The sequence below is a fragment of the Oreochromis niloticus genome, unplaced genomic scaffold, assembly GCF_001858045.2.
Source record: "Oreochromis niloticus isolate F11D_XX unplaced genomic scaffold, O_niloticus_UMD_NMBU tig00001534_pilon, whole genome shotgun sequence".
Classification (NCBI taxonomy): Eukaryota; Metazoa; Chordata; class Actinopteri; order Cichliformes; family Cichlidae; genus Oreochromis; species Oreochromis niloticus.
The window spans coordinates 98698-117306 of NW_020327404.1; the positions used below are offsets into that span (position 1 = coordinate 98698).

Here is an 18609-nt window from a genome sequence, read left to right on the forward strand (position 1 = left end):
CATGTGTCAAATCTGTGAGCTAACACTGATGTCACAGCAGCTCATGGATTCACTCTGATTCCTGCTGCTGCTCCTAATGTCTGACTTCATGTCCTCATTAATCACAGAGCTGATTGTTCAATGTTCAGTTGTTGCTGCTGAAATGTCGTCCCTATTTTCTGCTGATGGAATTCACTGCTGTGTTTCTGGCTGCTGTTTACATCCCCAAACTAACTTCCTGGCAGCGCTCGCCAAACGTCATATCATCATCAGTGCTTTATAGACGGTGGGAGGTTTAGGCTGTAACCGCACAATGTTTGTGTCCCTACGCCGCAACCTTCTACACCAGGGGTGGGCAATCCCAGTCCACGAGGGCCGGTGTCCCTGCAGGTTTTAGATGTGTCCTCGAACCAACACAGCTGATTTAAATGGCTAAATTAGCTCCTCAACATGTCCTGAAGTTCTCCAGAGGCCTGGTAATGAACTAATCATGTGATTCAGGTGTGCTGACCCAAGGTGAGATCTAAAACCTGCAGGAACACCGGCCCTCGTGGACTAGGATTGCCCACCCCTGTTCTACACCATTCCTTTATTGTACAGACTCAGCAGCAGCTCCATGGATCCCAAATCCAAGAGTGGAGAACAGATTTGAAGATGTGTCACATCCATGTAGTCACAGCTGTTTCCACCATGTTTCCACTGATATTCAAGGTTCAAGGTTCTTTATTCGTCACATGCATAGTTGTACAAGTGTAACACACAGTCCAATGTAACCTGACATGCTCAGGTGAACTACTACTGCACAGGTTAGGTGAATGTGCAGTAGCAGCAATGTATGCAGCAAGCAGGTGAATTCTGTACATTAAGTGAATTAAATAAGAATAGACAATCTGAACATCTTACAAAATAGACAAAAATGGTTTAGGCCCAGGTGGCTTGGGGATAGAAGTTCGAGTTTGTTGCCAGGATGGGGATGGGTTCTTCAGTATCTGCGCTGCTCTAATACGGCATCTCCTGTTGTAGGTGTCCTAAAGCAGGGGGAGAGCAATCCAGCAGCAGCGTTCTGCTGTACGGATCAGATCAGGTTTGCCAGAGGTGGCCCAGACATGGGCCAGCACAAGACCAGTTGCAGACACACTGGTGGTCCTGTGCTTACCCATCTCTGGCAAACCACATCTGGGCCACCAAAGGGCCGTCATTCTTTGCGGTATGTGGGCCATGTGTAAGTTGTGTGCAGCCACAGGCCAGTTGCAGACACACAGCTGGCCCTGTGCTGGCCCAGATGTCAGTCAAATGTGTGTCTTAATCAAGCCATGTAATAACAACATGTGCAGGAACATAAATAGTGCAAAAGTAACATGACGAACCTCTGTTCAGACAGTGAATTATCACATCCGGACCACATCTGGTTGACATACAGTCAGAAGTGCCAGCTTGATGCCAGATCCAGGGAAGACCTGTTTTCTATGAGCCTGGGCCACATACACTAAACCACAATCAGGCCAGATATGGCATGCCATTGCATAAACAGTGGCATCATTGCCAGACCTGGCCCACTTCTGGCTGACATACACTCTGCCATGACATCAGGCAGTCAGAAGTGCCAGCTTGATGCCAGATCCGGGCCAGACCTGTTTTCTATTAGCCTGGGCCCACATGACCAAAACACACAATCTAGCCAGATGTGGCATGCCATCACTTAGACAGTCCCATCTATACAAGGCCTGGCCCATATCTGGATGGCATACGTCTTGTCATGCCAGAAGTCAGCCAGCAGTGCCGGCTTGATACCAGACCAGCAGAGAGGACTGTAGTCTCCTTTTCTGAGGTTTAGTGTGATGTAAGCTTGATTATAAAGCGCCACAGCACTGTAGAAATGATCACACTCTGCAGCTTTCTGCCAGTAAGTCTTTGCTCCAAAGTCACATTTAGTTTTGTTCATGCAGTGCAGCTCAGTTCTGCTTGTTGCCTGTTTGATGTAATCATAGAAATTACAGCTGGTCCCCTGCAGGAGGAAGTCACCAGTCTTCTTCAAGTCTTTGGAGAGGTCTTCTCTCAGCTTGCTGATATCGTCATGTCTGCTGATGTGCTCTTCATGAAGGATGAGCCACAAAGCCCACGATTCTTTCAAAGCATTCAGTGCAGTCTGATAGTCAAACTTGTTCTGGTGGATCTTAAAATATTCAGGAACATCCTTCAGCTTCACCTTGGACAGGTCACTCCTTTCTTCCACCGTGTAATTCTTGTCAAAGTCACACAGAAATTCACAAAATGTGGAGAAGAGAGCTTCTTTAATTTCAATGTCACACTTATATTTCTCCATGCTGTCTAAATGTCTGAGCTCATACTCCTCTCTGAGATGCCTCATGGTTTCGATTGAATGGCCTTGGTATGCTGGTGCAAGATGGCCCTGGTTGAGAACCATCTGGACCATCCCTGGGTTTCCTTTCCGGGCAGTGCGTCCAAAGACCTGTTGCTCCACACGGTGACTTCTAGGAAAGTATGTGAGGAGCACAAAGAGACCTCCACACTCATTTACGTCCTGCTGAACATTAATGTCTGTACCTCGGCCACCGAGGTTTGTAGCAATTATAATGTTTCCCCGGCTAAAGTTTTGTTTCTCGATGTTGTGCTTCTCACTGATTGTGTACATGGTGATCTCACTGGCTTCTCTTTCTGGAAGATCCATTTTTGTCTTCAGCTCATCTGCAGTGTTGACATCTTCACAAATGATCAAAACAACTTGCCCTCTGTCTGCGGCTCTCTGTGCAGTTTCACAGATCACCTGGATCCACTGAGTGCTGCCTCCACTCACCTGAACTGCTGGCAACTCAACAAGCTTTTTATGGCGGTGAGCTGGAATGACATAGCTTGCTGTTTTGTAATGCCGTTCTAGAAATATTTTCTCAGCTTCATCCCCCAGTGTCCCAGAAACACCAAAAATACCTTTTCCACTGAGGTACCTTTTAAAGAAATGGACATTGGACATGTAATTTGTCACATTGGACAGCTGTGAAATGGCCAGCTGGTGCTTCATCTCCAGAAACTGTTGTAGGCCCTCACCCCATCGCTTGTTTTTCTCCAACATCCCACTGGCCTCAAAGTCCACAGGAATAATGGCATCATACTGATGACTATCAGCATCACTGAAACCACCAGTGTCAGCTTCAGGTGCTTTTTCAATCATGTACTCTCTTCCCGGAGTCATTCTAATGGCTTTTAAGCCATTCTCTGCAAAAAGTGGTAACCGATTCTCAATGTAAGTTTTCAAAAATGAAGGGACGATGATAAATCCCTTACATTCATCCAATGATTTCACAGAACACTGGTCAGAATATTTAATTGTTGATTTTAATTTGTCCACAGCTCCTTGGACGAGGGATTCCTCTGACATGATTTCACAGGCACCGCCATTCTCCAGGAGAAGCAGGCTGACATCAGGGTCTCTATGAGAGCTGTCCTTCCTGTAAAGTTTGGCTTTGTTGTCAATTAGTGAGTAACAATCTACAGACACATTGTTTTCTATTTTTGTCTCAAGTTGTCTCAGAAGCTTACACTGTTCTTCCGGTCCAATGTTTGCCATGATGTTCTCTGTGGCTGTCCACTTGGAATCCTTAAAGCTGTCAGTCTCTGTTTGTGTCTGACCCTCTGGTTTATTTAATTCATCCACGTCCTCCTGTGAATAAAACCCCAGCTGTGCACCAAGCATCAGTAGGTCAGCTACTGAAAAATCTTCTGATTCTGAGCCAACCACTGCTTGCATTACAGCCTTGTGGAAGTGCTGGATCCTGGTTCCCCACCTGATCTCCCCCGTTTCAAACATTTCTATTGGCCAGCAGGCAGACATCATGGCCCAGATACTTGCCAGGACTTGCTCCACGTGTCTTAGGCTACGGGCTTGGTCTGACAGATATGTGACCTGCACTCCACAGTCTAGTGTCATGTAGTCCACCTCATCTGCTACCACACATTCAAACCCCCTCAGACCTCGAGTAGTCTTCTTCTCAAACTCTTGCCTCAGTATATCTGCTGCAAAGGTACCAACTGTACCATAAACGACCTGCAGGCTGTATGCATCCTCAAGCAGCTTGTCATGATCTTTAAAAGAGCAGTTATCGATGTGTGTTGGAGGCACCGTGGATGATGTAATACCAAACATATCATATAATTTTCTCCACTCATCCTGATCACGACTTGCTAACAAAGAAGAGTTTGTCACAATGTCCACCTTTACGCCTCGTGTGGCCTGTATTGTAGCAAACATGGCTAAAATACAAGTTTTGCCCTCTCCGGTGCCAATTTCCAACAGACTACCTTTTTTATCCCCAGACTGTGGCAACAGGAGTAGCAGCAGTGAGGCCAGCTGACTGAGTCTTGGGAAGTAGCCCTGAACTTGTTCACCGCTTTGAGTGGTAAAGGTGGTGCATTCCTTTACAGCTCTGGATATGATCATCAGGACTTTCTTCAGAGCATCAATCTTATGATTGTTAAAGTCAAGAGAATTTATTATCTTTTTACAATCTTCAATCTTCTTCGCCTTAATGGGCTTACTTACATATTTGGGTAGCTCTTCTTCAATATACGTCAGGACTTTTCGCAGGAGTGACAGGATACACTCTGGATAGTTTTTGTCTTCCAGTTCAGCCAATAGTGTGTCAGCATCTTTGTCATGCTCAGCTCTGTCCACACAATGTTGGATGTAGTCTACAGGATTTTTCTTTTTCAGGGCAGAGAGAGCGTCGTTACAGCTCAGCCTGTAGGTGCACGCTTTGTGGAGGATTTTTGCGACTGTTTCCTGATCCACTCTCGAGGTCTGTCTAATGAAAAGCCTGATTTCTTTTGGTGTCCAGATGTTGTTGAAGACTATGTGACAGAGGATCTCCTTACATGATTGGGACAGCTTTGAGGACAGATCCAGAACATTTGCTAACACCTGTCTGGCCAGTGTTGGATTTTTAGCTTGTAGCTGTTCCTGCAAATTGAAGAGGAACTCAGTCTTCCTGTCTTGTCCAGTCGTGAGGAAACATTTAATATCAGAGTCACCATCTAAGGTCAACTTCACAACTGACTTCAGAATGTTGAACCGCTCAGTCAGAGACAGGTTCACATATCCAGTAGCCTGATCCAAAGCCCATTGTAATGAAGTGGGGATGTGGTGCTCTTTAAAATATTGTAATGTCAGCTCATTTTGGAGAGTTTTCATCCTGTTTTTCAGTGGAATCTTCACATTTTGATCCTCTCTGATGTCATACTTTGATAATAGTTCTTTAAACTTGTCATTAACATCAGTGACCTGTATTGAAAAGGAACACAGAGCATAACATTAGTCTCAGTGAGCAAAACTGGAAGCATTGATATTATGTACAGTGTTATAGCCTATGTAACTTTTAATTGTCCATAATGTTAGTATTAAAAGGAGGCCAGTTTTAAGATGTAGGAAAAGCAAAACAAAATAAAACAGTAATTATGGGATATCATGCAGTACCCCATCTGAATAGCAGTTGAAGTGTATGCTATGCCTTCTGATGATACTGCCTATGGGAAGCATGTATAATGTAAACAGAATTGGTCCTAGCACTGAACCCTGTGGAACACCATAATTAACCTCAGTGTGTGAAGAGGACTCTCCATTTACATGAACAAATTTGGAGTCTATTAGATAGATATGATACAAACCACTGCAGTGCGGTCCCTGTAATACCTGCAGCATGTTCTAATCGCTCTAATAGGATATTATGGTCAACAGTATCGACCCCTGACAGTGGACTCATGTCTGTGCTCATCCTGCTAGACCTCAATGTAGAGAACAAGAGATCTTTTGTAACCTGTGATTAGGACTGTTTGATGTGAGGAAAATTTAACATTGTGATATACAATATATATCGCAATATGTCTTGAGCCCCAGTGCCCCCGGTACTGAAGGCAAAGGAGGTGAGCTGCAGTTTAAGCCTCACCGAAGTCAGGTTTTTTATGTAAATGCCGGCATGTGTGGTATCCACAGAAACCTAGGGATGGGTATCGAAATCCGGTTCTTGTTGAGAACCGGTTCCCACTGTTTCAATTCCTTGGAATTGTTTGGCATTTTTGCAAACGATTCCCTTATCAATTCCAATTCGCCCCGAATGACGTCACCACGTTGCGGAGCGTCATTTACCTGGCAGGAAACATGGCGGCTCAAACGCTAAAAAGTTTGGTTATACTTTACGAGAACGGATGACAACAAGGCAACTTGCCATACTTGCGAAGTAGATATTTCATTTAAGGGAGGAAACACTACGAATCTGCAAAAGCATTTGCTCACAAAACACGCGATGACCTTAAATGAATGTTGTGTTTTTAATTCCGCTTCGGACTCGTGAATCTCAACCCAGCAGCAGCGGTAACGTTTGCGCGTCCTCTCCCGTTAATGCGGCAGGTAAATAATCAGCTAACAGTGCATATTATGTTAGCGCGATCTGCCTTATTACAAAACCTGCCATTGCTGTGCATTTAGGTGACCATGATGAGAGAGACAGACAGAGTCTGGCTGGCACAGATGCTGGCAGTTCTCGCTGCAGTCTACCGGTAGCGTCTCCTTTCAGGCCAGGATAGACGAATGTCACCGAGCAGTGACTAAGTTTGTGGTAAAAGGCTTGCACCCATTTGTCACAGCAGATGCCCCCGATTTTCGGTAAGTGAATGTGTTTAATTGTAGGCAGGGACAATACTGGATATTCTTGTGTAATTGCTACAGAATAATTTATGTTATACTTTGTTATTGCTACAGAAGAATATTTATTATTTTACATTTACAATTGTTTTTTCCTGGGGACCCTGTGACACCCCATTGAAGAGCCGTAGGCTGTGGATCTCTTAAGATCTCACTGTTGGGTTTGTAAGGCCATGTTACTCCTAAATTTCTATCTTGTTCAAAGAGAAGATATAAAACCAAGTTCTAAGCTAATCGACCTTAGTGTTCTCCTTTTTTAAAAAGAATCGATAAGAGAATCGATAAAGAATCGAATCGTTAAACAGAATTGAAAATGGAATCGGAATCGTGAAAATCTTATCAATACCCATCCCTACAGAAACCTCTGAATCGCAGCTAAAACTCATATAAACCATTTCTACAACCACAGCAAAAACAACAAACAATTAATTAGTCAAAAGAGCAGTTATGTAATTTTGCAAAATGTCAACACAAACAGCGAAGCCACGAACTCAGCAAATGGCACATTGTGTAAAAGCAGAGATCTCACAGATTCCTAAAGTACAAGTTCAGTTTTGGGCCCTTTATTCTTTTTTATTGTTTTTAATATATCTTCTCCCCCTCCAGCATATAATGGGCTCCTTTGAGGACATTTCTTATCACTGTTATGCTGATGAAATTCAGTTGTACATTTCTTTTAAGCCCCAGGATTTATCTAAGCTTCAGCTTCTGAATGACTGCTTAGATTACACCTTATTTATAAATCGTATTTCTGTTTATACTTCAATGCAACCAACACCCCTACCTCTTTAAACTGTATTTATTTATTATTTAGTATAGTTCCAACAGCACCCCCCACGATTCCGATTCCATTCCTCCCCCCCCACCCCCCACACACACACACACACACTCAATGTGCAATATCACTGATCACACTGCACCTCTCAATGCACCTGCTAGTTAGATGGCATGTATGTGTATGTATATAGATGTAAGCGTGTATGTGGAAATATGTGTGTGTATTCATGTACGGATGCATATATGTATATATACATGTTACGGCCCTAGCTGGGCATCCTGAAACTGCCCTTGTGTGGGCGTGGTGTTTTTCTCCGCCTCCTCCTCTCTTGCCACTCCCACCTCCTCTGTTTCTCTCACTCTCCTCTCTCCCCAGGACACAGCTGCTCTTGGTTAGCCTCGTTTGCCACCTGAATCCAGTCAGCAATCACCTTTGAGGCTATTTAAGTTGCGGATGAGCTGTGAGCAGGGTGGTGTTCTCTGGTGTCTCTGCGTGGTGTTCTTGGTGTGTGGTTATCCTGCTCGTAGTGTGGAGTTGTGGAAGCAGTATAGCTGCTTTACGTGAGTAGTGTGGGCTTGTGGGCCTCAGCAGCAGTAAAGCTAGCTGCTGCTAGTGACAGGGTGATCTTGTGGGCCCCTGGAAGTGCCTCCTCGTGGTGTGGAGTTTTTGTTTGATTGGGTGTTCTTTGTTGTTGTAACCTTTGTTTTCCTTTTTCCAAGGGTTATTGGTAAAATGGTGTTGCTGGCTCTTTATGTTAAGGTTATTTATAATAAAGACTATTTTATTTACTAAAAACACCTGTCTGTTATCCTTTCATTCTGTTCTGGACTCATTTGTTACTTGTCCCCTCACTCGCATGCCTAGACCCCTTCGGGGGGGGACGTAACAATGTGGGGGCTCGTCCGGGATTATGAATGGAAGGAACGGCAATTGATTATTAGTGAGTTGTTTGCCGGTGGCTTGTTTAGTTGTATTGTATCTGCCCCGCTCTCTCTCCAGTTAGCAGAGGGGAGTGTCTAGCTGAGCGTAAGCTCCTCCTTCAGGCACTCATTTTTTATTTTGCCTTTTTTATTTTCGGAGTAATCCCGGGTGGGGATTAGTTCCCTGTCAGGGGTAGGCTTGTCGGTGCTTTGTGCACTTGACGCTTAGCCTTTAAAGTTGCCTCGAGCCTGGTACACTCCAGAAGCTAACTAGGCTAAGTTTTTAGTAGGTAGGTCTGGGGAGAGGGTCGGTCGTATTTTTATTTATTGGTTAACCTGTGGCCACACATATTTTCCCACCTGTTTTTCATTTGTGTGTTGGAGGTGGTGCTTCTTTGTTGTTATTGTTAGCCTCAGGTAGTTTTTGTTTTGGATTTAATGGCCACCTTTGATATTGCCGTGTTTAAGGAAAACCCTTCGCTTGTCCGGCTGGACGCATGTAGGAAGAGGGATTTGCATGAGGTGGCATCATTTTATAGCATTTCTGTCTCCATGGCTCTGCGTAAGGCTGAGCTGAAAGCTGCTCTTTTGTCTGTCTTGGTGGAGAAAGGGATAGTGGCCTTGCTAGTGTCTGCCAGTCCAATTGAGCATGGTGAAGCGTCTCAGCCTGTTCTGCAGGTTGCAGCTCAAGCTGTAGGGCCATCGGTGTCTACACCTGTTGCTCAGGGGCTGCCTGAGGACCCACCCATGACATTGCCTCGCTTTGAACCTCTCTCCGTTGAATCAAGTGTAGGCTCGAAGCAGGATGCTAAGCTCCGTGTACGCCTGGCTCGTCTCCAGTTGGAAAAGGAGGAATGTGAGAGGGAGTTCCAGTTTAGGAAGGAGCTGGAGCTTAGGCGTTTAGACGCAGAGCTTGCCAGAGCCAGGGAGGTTGAACTCCTCTATCAGCATTAATTCGATGCGTGAATTAATGCTGATAGAGGAGTTTAAGAACTGCGTTTCCGAGCGCATCGCAGTATACCTCAGTGAACATAAGGTGTCCTCATTACACCAGGCTGCATCACTGGCTGATGAGTTTGCCCTCATCCATAAAACTGGTGTTATTAAGCACGACCGATGCGATGCCTCAGTGAAGGTTAGCAATGTGCCAGCTGTGCAGTACCCAAAGAGCGAGGTACCCGTGTCCCGTCCCAAGGTGAAAAGAAAGTGTTTCTTCTGTTTTGGGTCTGGCCATTTGATAGCAAATTGTGAGGCCTACAAACAGAAACAGTCTGTCTCGAGGGCTAGGAGTGTGCCAGCTAACATAGCCGATACAGGCATGGTTTCAAGATCCAGAATAAAGCTCTGTTTCTTTTGCCACAAACCTGGCCACCTGATTGCTCACTGTTTGAAAGCCTCCTTAAAGCAAAAGCGACCTATATGTATGTATGTGCGTGTATGTTTGCAGGTGTATAACTTGTACATATCTTTCTTGTGTAAATGTAAATTTGTCTGTTATTGTGTAAATACTTACGCTATTGTGATCTCCACACACATGGAGAGATGCCAAACTGCCTTTCACTGTTCTTGTAACAGTGACAATAAAAAGCTATTCTATTCCATCAAATGTTGGATGGCTGCAAACTTGCTTCAACTCAATGAGGGGAAAACTGAAGTCCTCGTATGTGCTCCGGACAGATTTTTATCCCAGATAGTGGAAGCCCTTGGTCCTCTCGGTGTATGTTAAATCCTCTATCAGGAATTTGTGTTACTTTGGGCTCGACTCTCACATTTAATGGGCATGTAAAATCTCTGGTTCAATCTTGTTTTTATCATTAAAGAAATGTGGCTAAGTTAAACCCTATTTTCTCTCGCCCTTTTCAAGATGGCGCCTGTGTGTGCAGCTTGCCATCAGATTTTACCGGTTTTGTTTTTGCTAACTTTATTAACCCCTGTTTTCTTCAAAATGTCTCTGCTCTTCTGGTTTATGACTTCCAATCACTACTAAATATCCAAGCCACTTTTGAAGAGCAGTCCCGACTGGCCCCAGGATGTGAGGATTTTCGCATTCCACCTGTGTTAGAGACTGTACCACTGTTCCTCTGCTGCGATTCACCCTGCCATACCTCCAGGAAGAAATGCCACAGAAGGCAAGGGAAACGGGGTGGTATATTGGTAAAATTTAAAACCTACATGGCTGCATCATTGATGACTAATCCTCGCGCTCTTCTGGACAAACTTGCCCCGGACACCAGGTTGTTAATCTCCTGGCGATCCCTGGAATCGGTTCACCGATGGATCGTACCAGTGGCCCCACATCTCAGTGTCTGGCATCACGGCATCTGTCCCCTCGCCTTTGCAGAGGGGGACTGGATCACCAGAATCTCCGTCCTCTGGGTCGATCACCCCAGCCAGCTAGCAAGACTGTGTTTGCTAGATTGGCTCTGGTTAATGCTAGGTTTCTAGCAAACAATACCTTTATTTTGAATGACTTCTTCACCGGTCGTCGCTTGGATTTTCTTCTGGTGATAGAGACTTGGCTAAACTTGGGTGAGTTGAGCCCACTTTCTGAACTTATCCCTCCAGACTGTAACTATCTCAACTCGCCTCGGACTACCGGCCGGGGTGGAGGGTTTTTTTTAATAAAAAAAACTGTTTCAACTGTCAGTAGCTAACAGCTGATGCTTATGCTCGCTTTGAACTGCAGTTGTTTGAAATTCAGCTGTCCATTCTGGTGCTGTGTGCACTGGTGTACCGACCACCGAAGTACAATTAAAATCTTATCAAGTACTTCTCTGAATTCTAGGCAGGAATTATGCCACGGTATGGCAGTGTTTTAATTGTAGGGGATTTTAATATCTACATTTGCTGCTTAAATACACCGCTGACTAATGACTTCTTAAATCTTATAGACTTTTAATTTTATTCAGTCAGTTAAAGGCCCAACACCCGAACATGGGCATACCTTGGACCTCGTACTGTCTCTCTCTCTGCCTGACTCTCTGTGACACTGAGATCTGCAACATTAATTTCTCTGACCACATGCCTGTAATCTTTCCCTTTTTCATGTCAGTCTGTTAGACCTGATGTATCGGTATTTGATGTACCCAAATACCGATCTCGCTTGATTACCTCAGATACAGCTGATCATTTTGTTTGTTCTTATAAAAACTCTAATCATGCCTTACTTTCTAATGAGTCCTCTCAATTGACCACTGATTGCCTACCTTTTCTGTTTAATTCAACCTGCTTGGAAATACTCGATTCCATTGCTCCCATCAATACCAGGTGTCTAAAACCTAAAACCCAGCCTTGGTTGAATAATAATAATAATAATAATAACAATAATACATTTTATTTGAAAGCGCCTTTCAAATACTCAAGGTCGCTGTACACAGTAGAGTAAAAGGCAACATAAAAGCAAAGAGTTTACACAATCATAAAACATAAACAAATTTAAAATAGCCGAATGGAGAGGTTATGTGGGATAAGCTATTTTGAACAAGTGGGTTTTGAGTTGGGACTTAAAGAGAGAGAAGGTAGAGATATTTCTTAAATCAGGAGGTAGCTGCAGAACAGGAGTGATGTGGTGGATAGAAGGGGTCCTGGTGACGATACGGGCAGCAGAATTCTGGATGCGTTGAAGCTTGTGGATGGATTTTTGAGTAAGACCAAAAAGAAGTGAATTACAATAATCAATCCGGGAAGTAACAAGGCTATGGACAAGAATGGCAGTGGCATGTGAGGTGAGAAAAGGACTGAGACGATTAATGTTGCGCAATTGAAAATATGCAGACCGAGTGACATTATTAATGTGTGAATTGAAAGATAGAGTAATGTCGAGGAATAATGCTACCAGGAACTCAGACAGGTGCGTAGAACAGCTGAGTAAAAATGGAAAAAGGACAGACTTTGGGTATCGTTTCATGTACTTACTCGTTAAATTATCAAAAGGCCGTAAGAGCAGCAAAAACAAAGTATTTCTCTAAGATTATGTCTAATAATTGTCACAAACCTCATATTTTATTCAGCATTATTAACTCTGTTCTTAATCCGCCTACTGCTGCTCCCCATGTGGCATCAAAAGCAACATGTGAAAACTTAATGAAATTCTTCATTAATAGGACTGTGGATATCAGGTCTCATATTATCCCTCCTGCTACCGACCCATCTGTTCACACACCAGCTTCAGTTGCATTTGACCATTTTGAGACTGTGTCCTTTTCATTACTGAGTGAAGTGGTCAACAACTTGAAACTCACAAGATGTACTTTGGATATTGTTCCATCCAATTTACAGAAAGATGTGTTTGAAACTGTGGGTATGAGTTTGCTTTCTATTGTCAATAGCAGTCTTCAGTCTGGGTGTGTCCTTGCTGACTTCAAACATGCTGTGGTGGAACCTATTCTTAAAGAGCAAAACCTGGATCCAGCAGTTTTATCCAACTAGAGACCAATTTCTTTCTAAAGTCCTGGAGAAAGTTGTCTTCTGTCAGCTTTCTAGATAAAATGGCATTGGTGAAGTATTCCAGTCTGGTTTCAAAGTGCACCACAGCACTAAAACTGCTCTTTTAAAAGTTTTTAATGACCTTTTAACTTTTACTGACTGGGGAGAATTTGCCATGTTAATACTATTAGACCTCAGTGCTGCCTTTGATATCGTAGATCAGGGGTCACCAACTCCAGGCCTCGAGGGCCGGTGTCCTGCATGCTTTAGATCTCACCCTGGGTCAACACAACTGAATCCAATGATTAGTTCATTACCAGGCTTCTGGAGAACTTCAAGACATGTTGTGGAGGTAATTTAAACATTTAATTCAGCTGTGTTGGATCAAGGACACATCTAAAACCTGCAGGACACCGGCCCTCCAGGCCTGGAGTTGGTGACCCCTGCTGTAGATCATAGGATTTGAATGGTTTAAATCCTACCTGTCCAACCAAAGCTTTTCTGTTAGATTGGGGGATACATCATGCTCAAATGCCTCACTTTCTTGTGGGGTCCCCCAGGGGTCCATTCTTGATCCAGTTCTCTTTTCTATTTCCATGCTCCCCATGGGTTGAATTTATAAAAAACATTGCATCTTATTCCACGGACAGGCACAAGCTTAAATCTCTGATCTTCTACAGCCCTATGTCCACAGCAGGTCCCTGAGATCATCTGATCAGGGCTTACTTGCTATAAAACAGACTAAGATGAGAACTAATGGTCATACAGCTTTTGCCACTGTGGCCCCGAGACTGTGGAACTGTCTCCCTAAACCTTAAGAACTGTGGACTCAGAAGTTGTTTTTTAAAAACAACTCAAAACTCGCCTTTTTAAAACTGCTTTCGGTTATTTTTTGCCTGTTTTATATTGTCTGTTAAACATTTTTATGACTTGTTATCTTATGTGCAGCACTTTGTGTTTCTATAGCACCTTTCTAGACAGAATCACAATGTTATTGTTATTATTATTGTTGTTATTATTATTATTAAGTTTCTTCATGCACCTACCAAAATTCACTGAACCAGCCACAAAAGAGGACAACAAATATACTTATAATAATATCAGTATACTACTGATATTATGATAGTATACTAATAATATAAGTTCTTAATATATTTCGGGTTCGATAAACATTAATATGGAATCAGATTTATGCGTGTCGTTTTTCTGTGTTTCGGCCAATAGTTGTTGTAGCTCATTTGACAGCTGGTTTATTTAACCTTTTCTTTGGTGTGTGGGGAGACCTTGACGCGGAGTTTAAAACAGTCTTGGATTTGTAGTGGATGACTTTACAGCTCTGTGGAAAAAATCCATGGTACTGCTACATTTTGCGGCAATAATTTTCTTAGCATGTTTTTCGAATAATTTTGTTCAACATCCTTCTTGTGAAATCCAAAAGAAACTCCTGCTATCAGCTTCTATTTCTCTATCTTTTGTATATAAACACGCATGCTCAGCACGGTGTGCCAAGTAGAAAATTTTCTCATTGGGGTGAATTAGGGACGCATTCGCAGCATGTGGAAGAACCCCCCCCCCCCCCCCCCCCCCACACACACACACACACACACACATACAGTGAATCATTTGCAGAGAGCTTAATATTTCCATGGCAAGCTATACGTATACTCAATGGTTACAATAAAGCCATTTTAACCATGGGCCATTTTCCCAATCGCCTGACCTGGTCCTGAGGATCATTGGTTTATCAGAAACTTCAAATACCTGCACGCCCCACCTAACTCACCCTTGTTTCAAGTGCATTTACATGGATTACATTTATTTAGATGTTAGCTTAAAACCCTACCTCATCCCTTTCTATTCCGTGCTCCTCTGCCACAAGCTCATGCAGGACTTGAGAGTGCTGCTGGTGGTAATGCTCCTGGGCTTTGAGGTTTATCTCCAGCTGAAGCCTGTCGTGTGCTTCAGAAAGCAGTTCCCTCAGTTTTTTATTCTCCTTTTCAATCTGCTCTTGGATTGTCCTCTTCCGGTGAAGCGCTGCCTGCCGCCTCGTCTCATCTTCTATTTTCCTGCGTTTCTTCTGTTGTTGGCATCTCTCATACTCTTGTTTCTGGTCATCAATTCTTCCTGCAGGGAAATCAATGACTCTTATAGTTAATGAAGTTTGCTTTAAATTAGTAAAACAATAAAGATTTATTTGAACTTGTAAACTGGTCTCTACCACAAGCTGCACTCTGCTGTGTTCTATTCAGTTGAATTCAATTCAGTTTTATTTATATAACACAAAATAAGTATCACAGTAGAAGGTAACCTGTAGGATGGCAGGCTGAACGAGACACATGCTCTTTTGTTCACATGTAAAATACATGTAAAAGGAGGGACTGTTAGGGTTGAACATTTTTCTTTTTTCTATTAAATAAAGCTCTTTTAATTATGTTATTTATACACAATGCAGTTGTGCTCATAAATAAGTTGGCGCTCCATGTTTTGAGAGTAAAGAGCTTCATTCAGCATTATTGTCTGGATTTGAAATATTGAAGAGTGGACGTTGAGTGCAGTGTATTTTGCAACACGCTGATAGCGTTTTGTAATAGGTCTCTGTGTCAGAGAGTCCGAACAAGATATCCTGAACCAGACCTAAAATAAGCAGAAGAACAATGAATAAAAACATTAGATAATCAAGGCTATGCAGGGTGTTTTTGTGCCCATGTCTCTCTGAGTCCAGGAAAAACAGCAGATAGGAGGTCGAGGAAGTAAGCGGACGTGGACTGAATGAGGAGGATTCGGAGCAAACTGCCACATTTGTGTTGGGAGAAGACAGCCATAACAATCTTTGTTATTGTCTCACTATACCGGTTGCAGCAGATGGCCCCGCCCCTCCCTGAGCCTGGTTCTGCCTTGAGGTTTCTTCCTGTTAAAAGGGAGTTTTTCCTTCCCACTGTCGCCAAAGTGCTTGCTCATAGGGGGTCATATGATTGTTGGGTTTTTCTCTGTATTTATTATTGTGCTATCTACTGTACAATATAAAGCGCCTTGAGGCGACTTTGTTGTGATTTGGCGCTATATAAATAAAATTGAATTGAATTGAACTATACAAGCTGTAAGGCCAGTTTCAAGGTTATCTTTGATAATAATAATAATAATAATATATACTTTATTGATCCCCATGGGGAAATGTGAGGCAGACTATTATATCATGCAAAGGTCCAGCGCTGTAAACTTGTAATTTCAGTTGTTCATTTTTCAGGGAATTATCTGATTCTTGTGTCAAGTTTTGGTGCTTAACGTTATATTATTATTATATTCATGTAAAAATTGTTCAGACATTTGTTTAGGCAAAATGATTGGTTAGGTTTAGGTGATAAAATCTAAATAGTCTTATTAACAAATCTTCAACCTTTCCTCTTAAATTTCAAATGACTCTCTCCAACATGTGCAAACACACAACCAGGCACTTATTACTCATACATACCAAAGTTTGCACAGCAGTCAGCAATGACATTCAGTCTTTCATTGACCAGTTCAATTTTTTCACCATCATCGCTTTCTCTTAAGGTGTACGGAGCACTGTGACCTGCACACCTGAGGTCCCACTCTGGGTGATCTCCATATCTAAAACGGAGGCCCTCAGAATTGAATGGAGGTATTGGATGTAAGTACTTTCCTGTGCTATGGCCATGCACTGTATGAACACCCTGTAAACAGAGAAGGGCGGGCATATAGATGAGTATATCATCACAATGTTAAAATCATTTTATATACTGTTTTCTAACTTACCCCTCTACCCACACTAGAGTCGTGAAAGGCATAGGGAGTCTTATTATGTATTGTAAAGGAGCTCCCCATGGTCCAGGCTCTGTAAGAAAACAAACAGACTATACTTATTATTCTTAAATTAATATTTATTTATGAAGTGGTTCTGTATATATCACGAGCTGCTCCTCAGAAAACAAACTGAGTTAACAGAAAACCTGTTTGTCTGTTCAGCAGTTGTCATGAGTAGCCAACACTGGAGCTGTGTGAAAAATAAAATCTTATCTGGAACTTGGGAACAGATATGTTTACTCAGCTTATGGTTCAGCAGCAAACTCTGGAATCAGCTGGCAAGCTTAAAACTCACTCTGTGGGAATCAGTGGATTAGCCCTCTAAGAAGAAACCAGAGTGTTGTGGCTGAAACACAGTCAAACCTTGCTGCACACTGGGTTTCTGAGAAAAATAATATGTTATAGTTTTCTTTCTCATAATTCTAATACTGCCTGACCCAGATACTTCTGTATGTGTACAGCATTGTTCCACGGTGTGATCTGTGGCTCAGCAGCAAGGGAGGGGTGGTGCAGTGGGTTCAGGGGCAGCGAGGAGCAGACAGCTGCACAAGGATCAGCTGTGACAAGGAAACATTGTGAGCTAGAGAACAATGTCAGCCTTGTTGGCTGACATTGTTTTGATGGCTGACCTGGTTTGACAAGCTCTGGGACAGGTAGTTATTTTTACAACACTGGATTTAAACATCGGCTACTCATAGATTAATTGATCTCAATTTAAATTGAATTCAATTGTATTTATAGATATATTTAAATATTTAACAACTGCTCCAAGGTGCTTTATATTGTAAGACCCTAAAATCATGCAGGTGAATTATTACTGCTCCCTGTATGTCTCCTTCTCATTCACACATATATTCTGTCTTGCTCTTGTTGACTTTTTATTCCTCTTCTCTTCGGAGCATGTGCACTTCAAACATCACATCTGTAGAGCTCTTTCTCAGCATGAAGCCATTCTGTTGCTCACTGATCCTCACCTCCCTTCTTAACCTAGCTTCAACAACTCAACAAAGCACCTTAAAAAAGTGCACTTAAGGATGGTCCAAAGAAAAAGGAAACTTGATTCCAGGAATCAAATGTATCAGGAGTGGACAGACATGGGACCAAGACAGAAAGAGGAGACGAGATAAAACATGAAGTGAACATGAAGATGAAACGTGTGACTAAAAATAAAGCGCAGAATAGGACATGTAGGATGAAATACAAAGTCATTTACATGACTAAGACACAGATAGCAAGCGAGTCACACACACACACAGAGGGTTAGGGAGTGGACAGAGGATGAAGGAGACGCAAACAGAGATGTGTTTATAGGCATCAATATGGAAAACATCAGCAAGGACAATAAAACTATAAAGGAAGACAAACATTTATTAGACTCATATTCTAAATTATCACAAGAGCCAAAATCAATGAGATTTACTTACAAGAGTCTCAACACTGAACTTGAAGAGTTGGGTCCCTGCAGACAGACAAATCTTTTTCATATGATGGGTGCTCCTAAAAACAGACTGAAGAGGAATGAGGGAGGGCTGAAAACAGGGAGGTCACTCCATGTTTTGTAAATCACGTGATTTACAAAAAGCTGAGCAGCAGAGGGAGGGTATAACAATGTGTGAGTGGACCCTGGAGTGACCTCCCTTCCTCTCCCTCTGCTACTCAGCTTTGTGTAAGTCATGTGATTTACAAAAAGCTGAGCAGCAGTGCATGCTCAAGCTACAAGCACCACAGGAAGCAAGAAGGAAAGAGGCCTCTATCCAGTGTCCATGGCAAACAGTGAATCAATCAATCAATGCATTTATAAGCACATTAAAAAACAACACAGGTTAACCAAAGTGCTGTACATAGTAAAAAAGTAAAAAGTAGAACAAACACTCACAAAGAATAAAACAGAAACTCAGTCAGAATTAAAAGCTAAAGAGTAAAGTTGAGTTTTCAGATGGGTTTTAAAAATGTGAGTGTTGGAGAGATCCTAGTCT

General features: G+C 42.7%; 1 protein-coding gene across 1 annotated transcript; it reads right to left on the bottom strand.

Moving 5' to 3' along the window:
* Positions 1-1546: 1546 nt before the first annotated feature.
* Positions 1547-18163, bottom strand: LOC106097280 (uncharacterized). Its single transcript, XM_019355532.2, has 5 exons — positions 18058-18163; positions 16586-16664; positions 16281-16503; positions 14655-14935; positions 1547-5272 (listed from the first exon to the last, which is right to left on the bottom strand). Exons 2-5 carry the CDS (start codon positions 16652-16654, stop codon positions 1679-1681), a joined length of 4167 nt encoding a protein of 1388 aa, XP_019211077.1. The 5' UTR covers positions 16655-16664; positions 18058-18163; the 3' UTR covers positions 1547-1678.
* Positions 18164-18609: the final 446 nt, after the last annotated feature.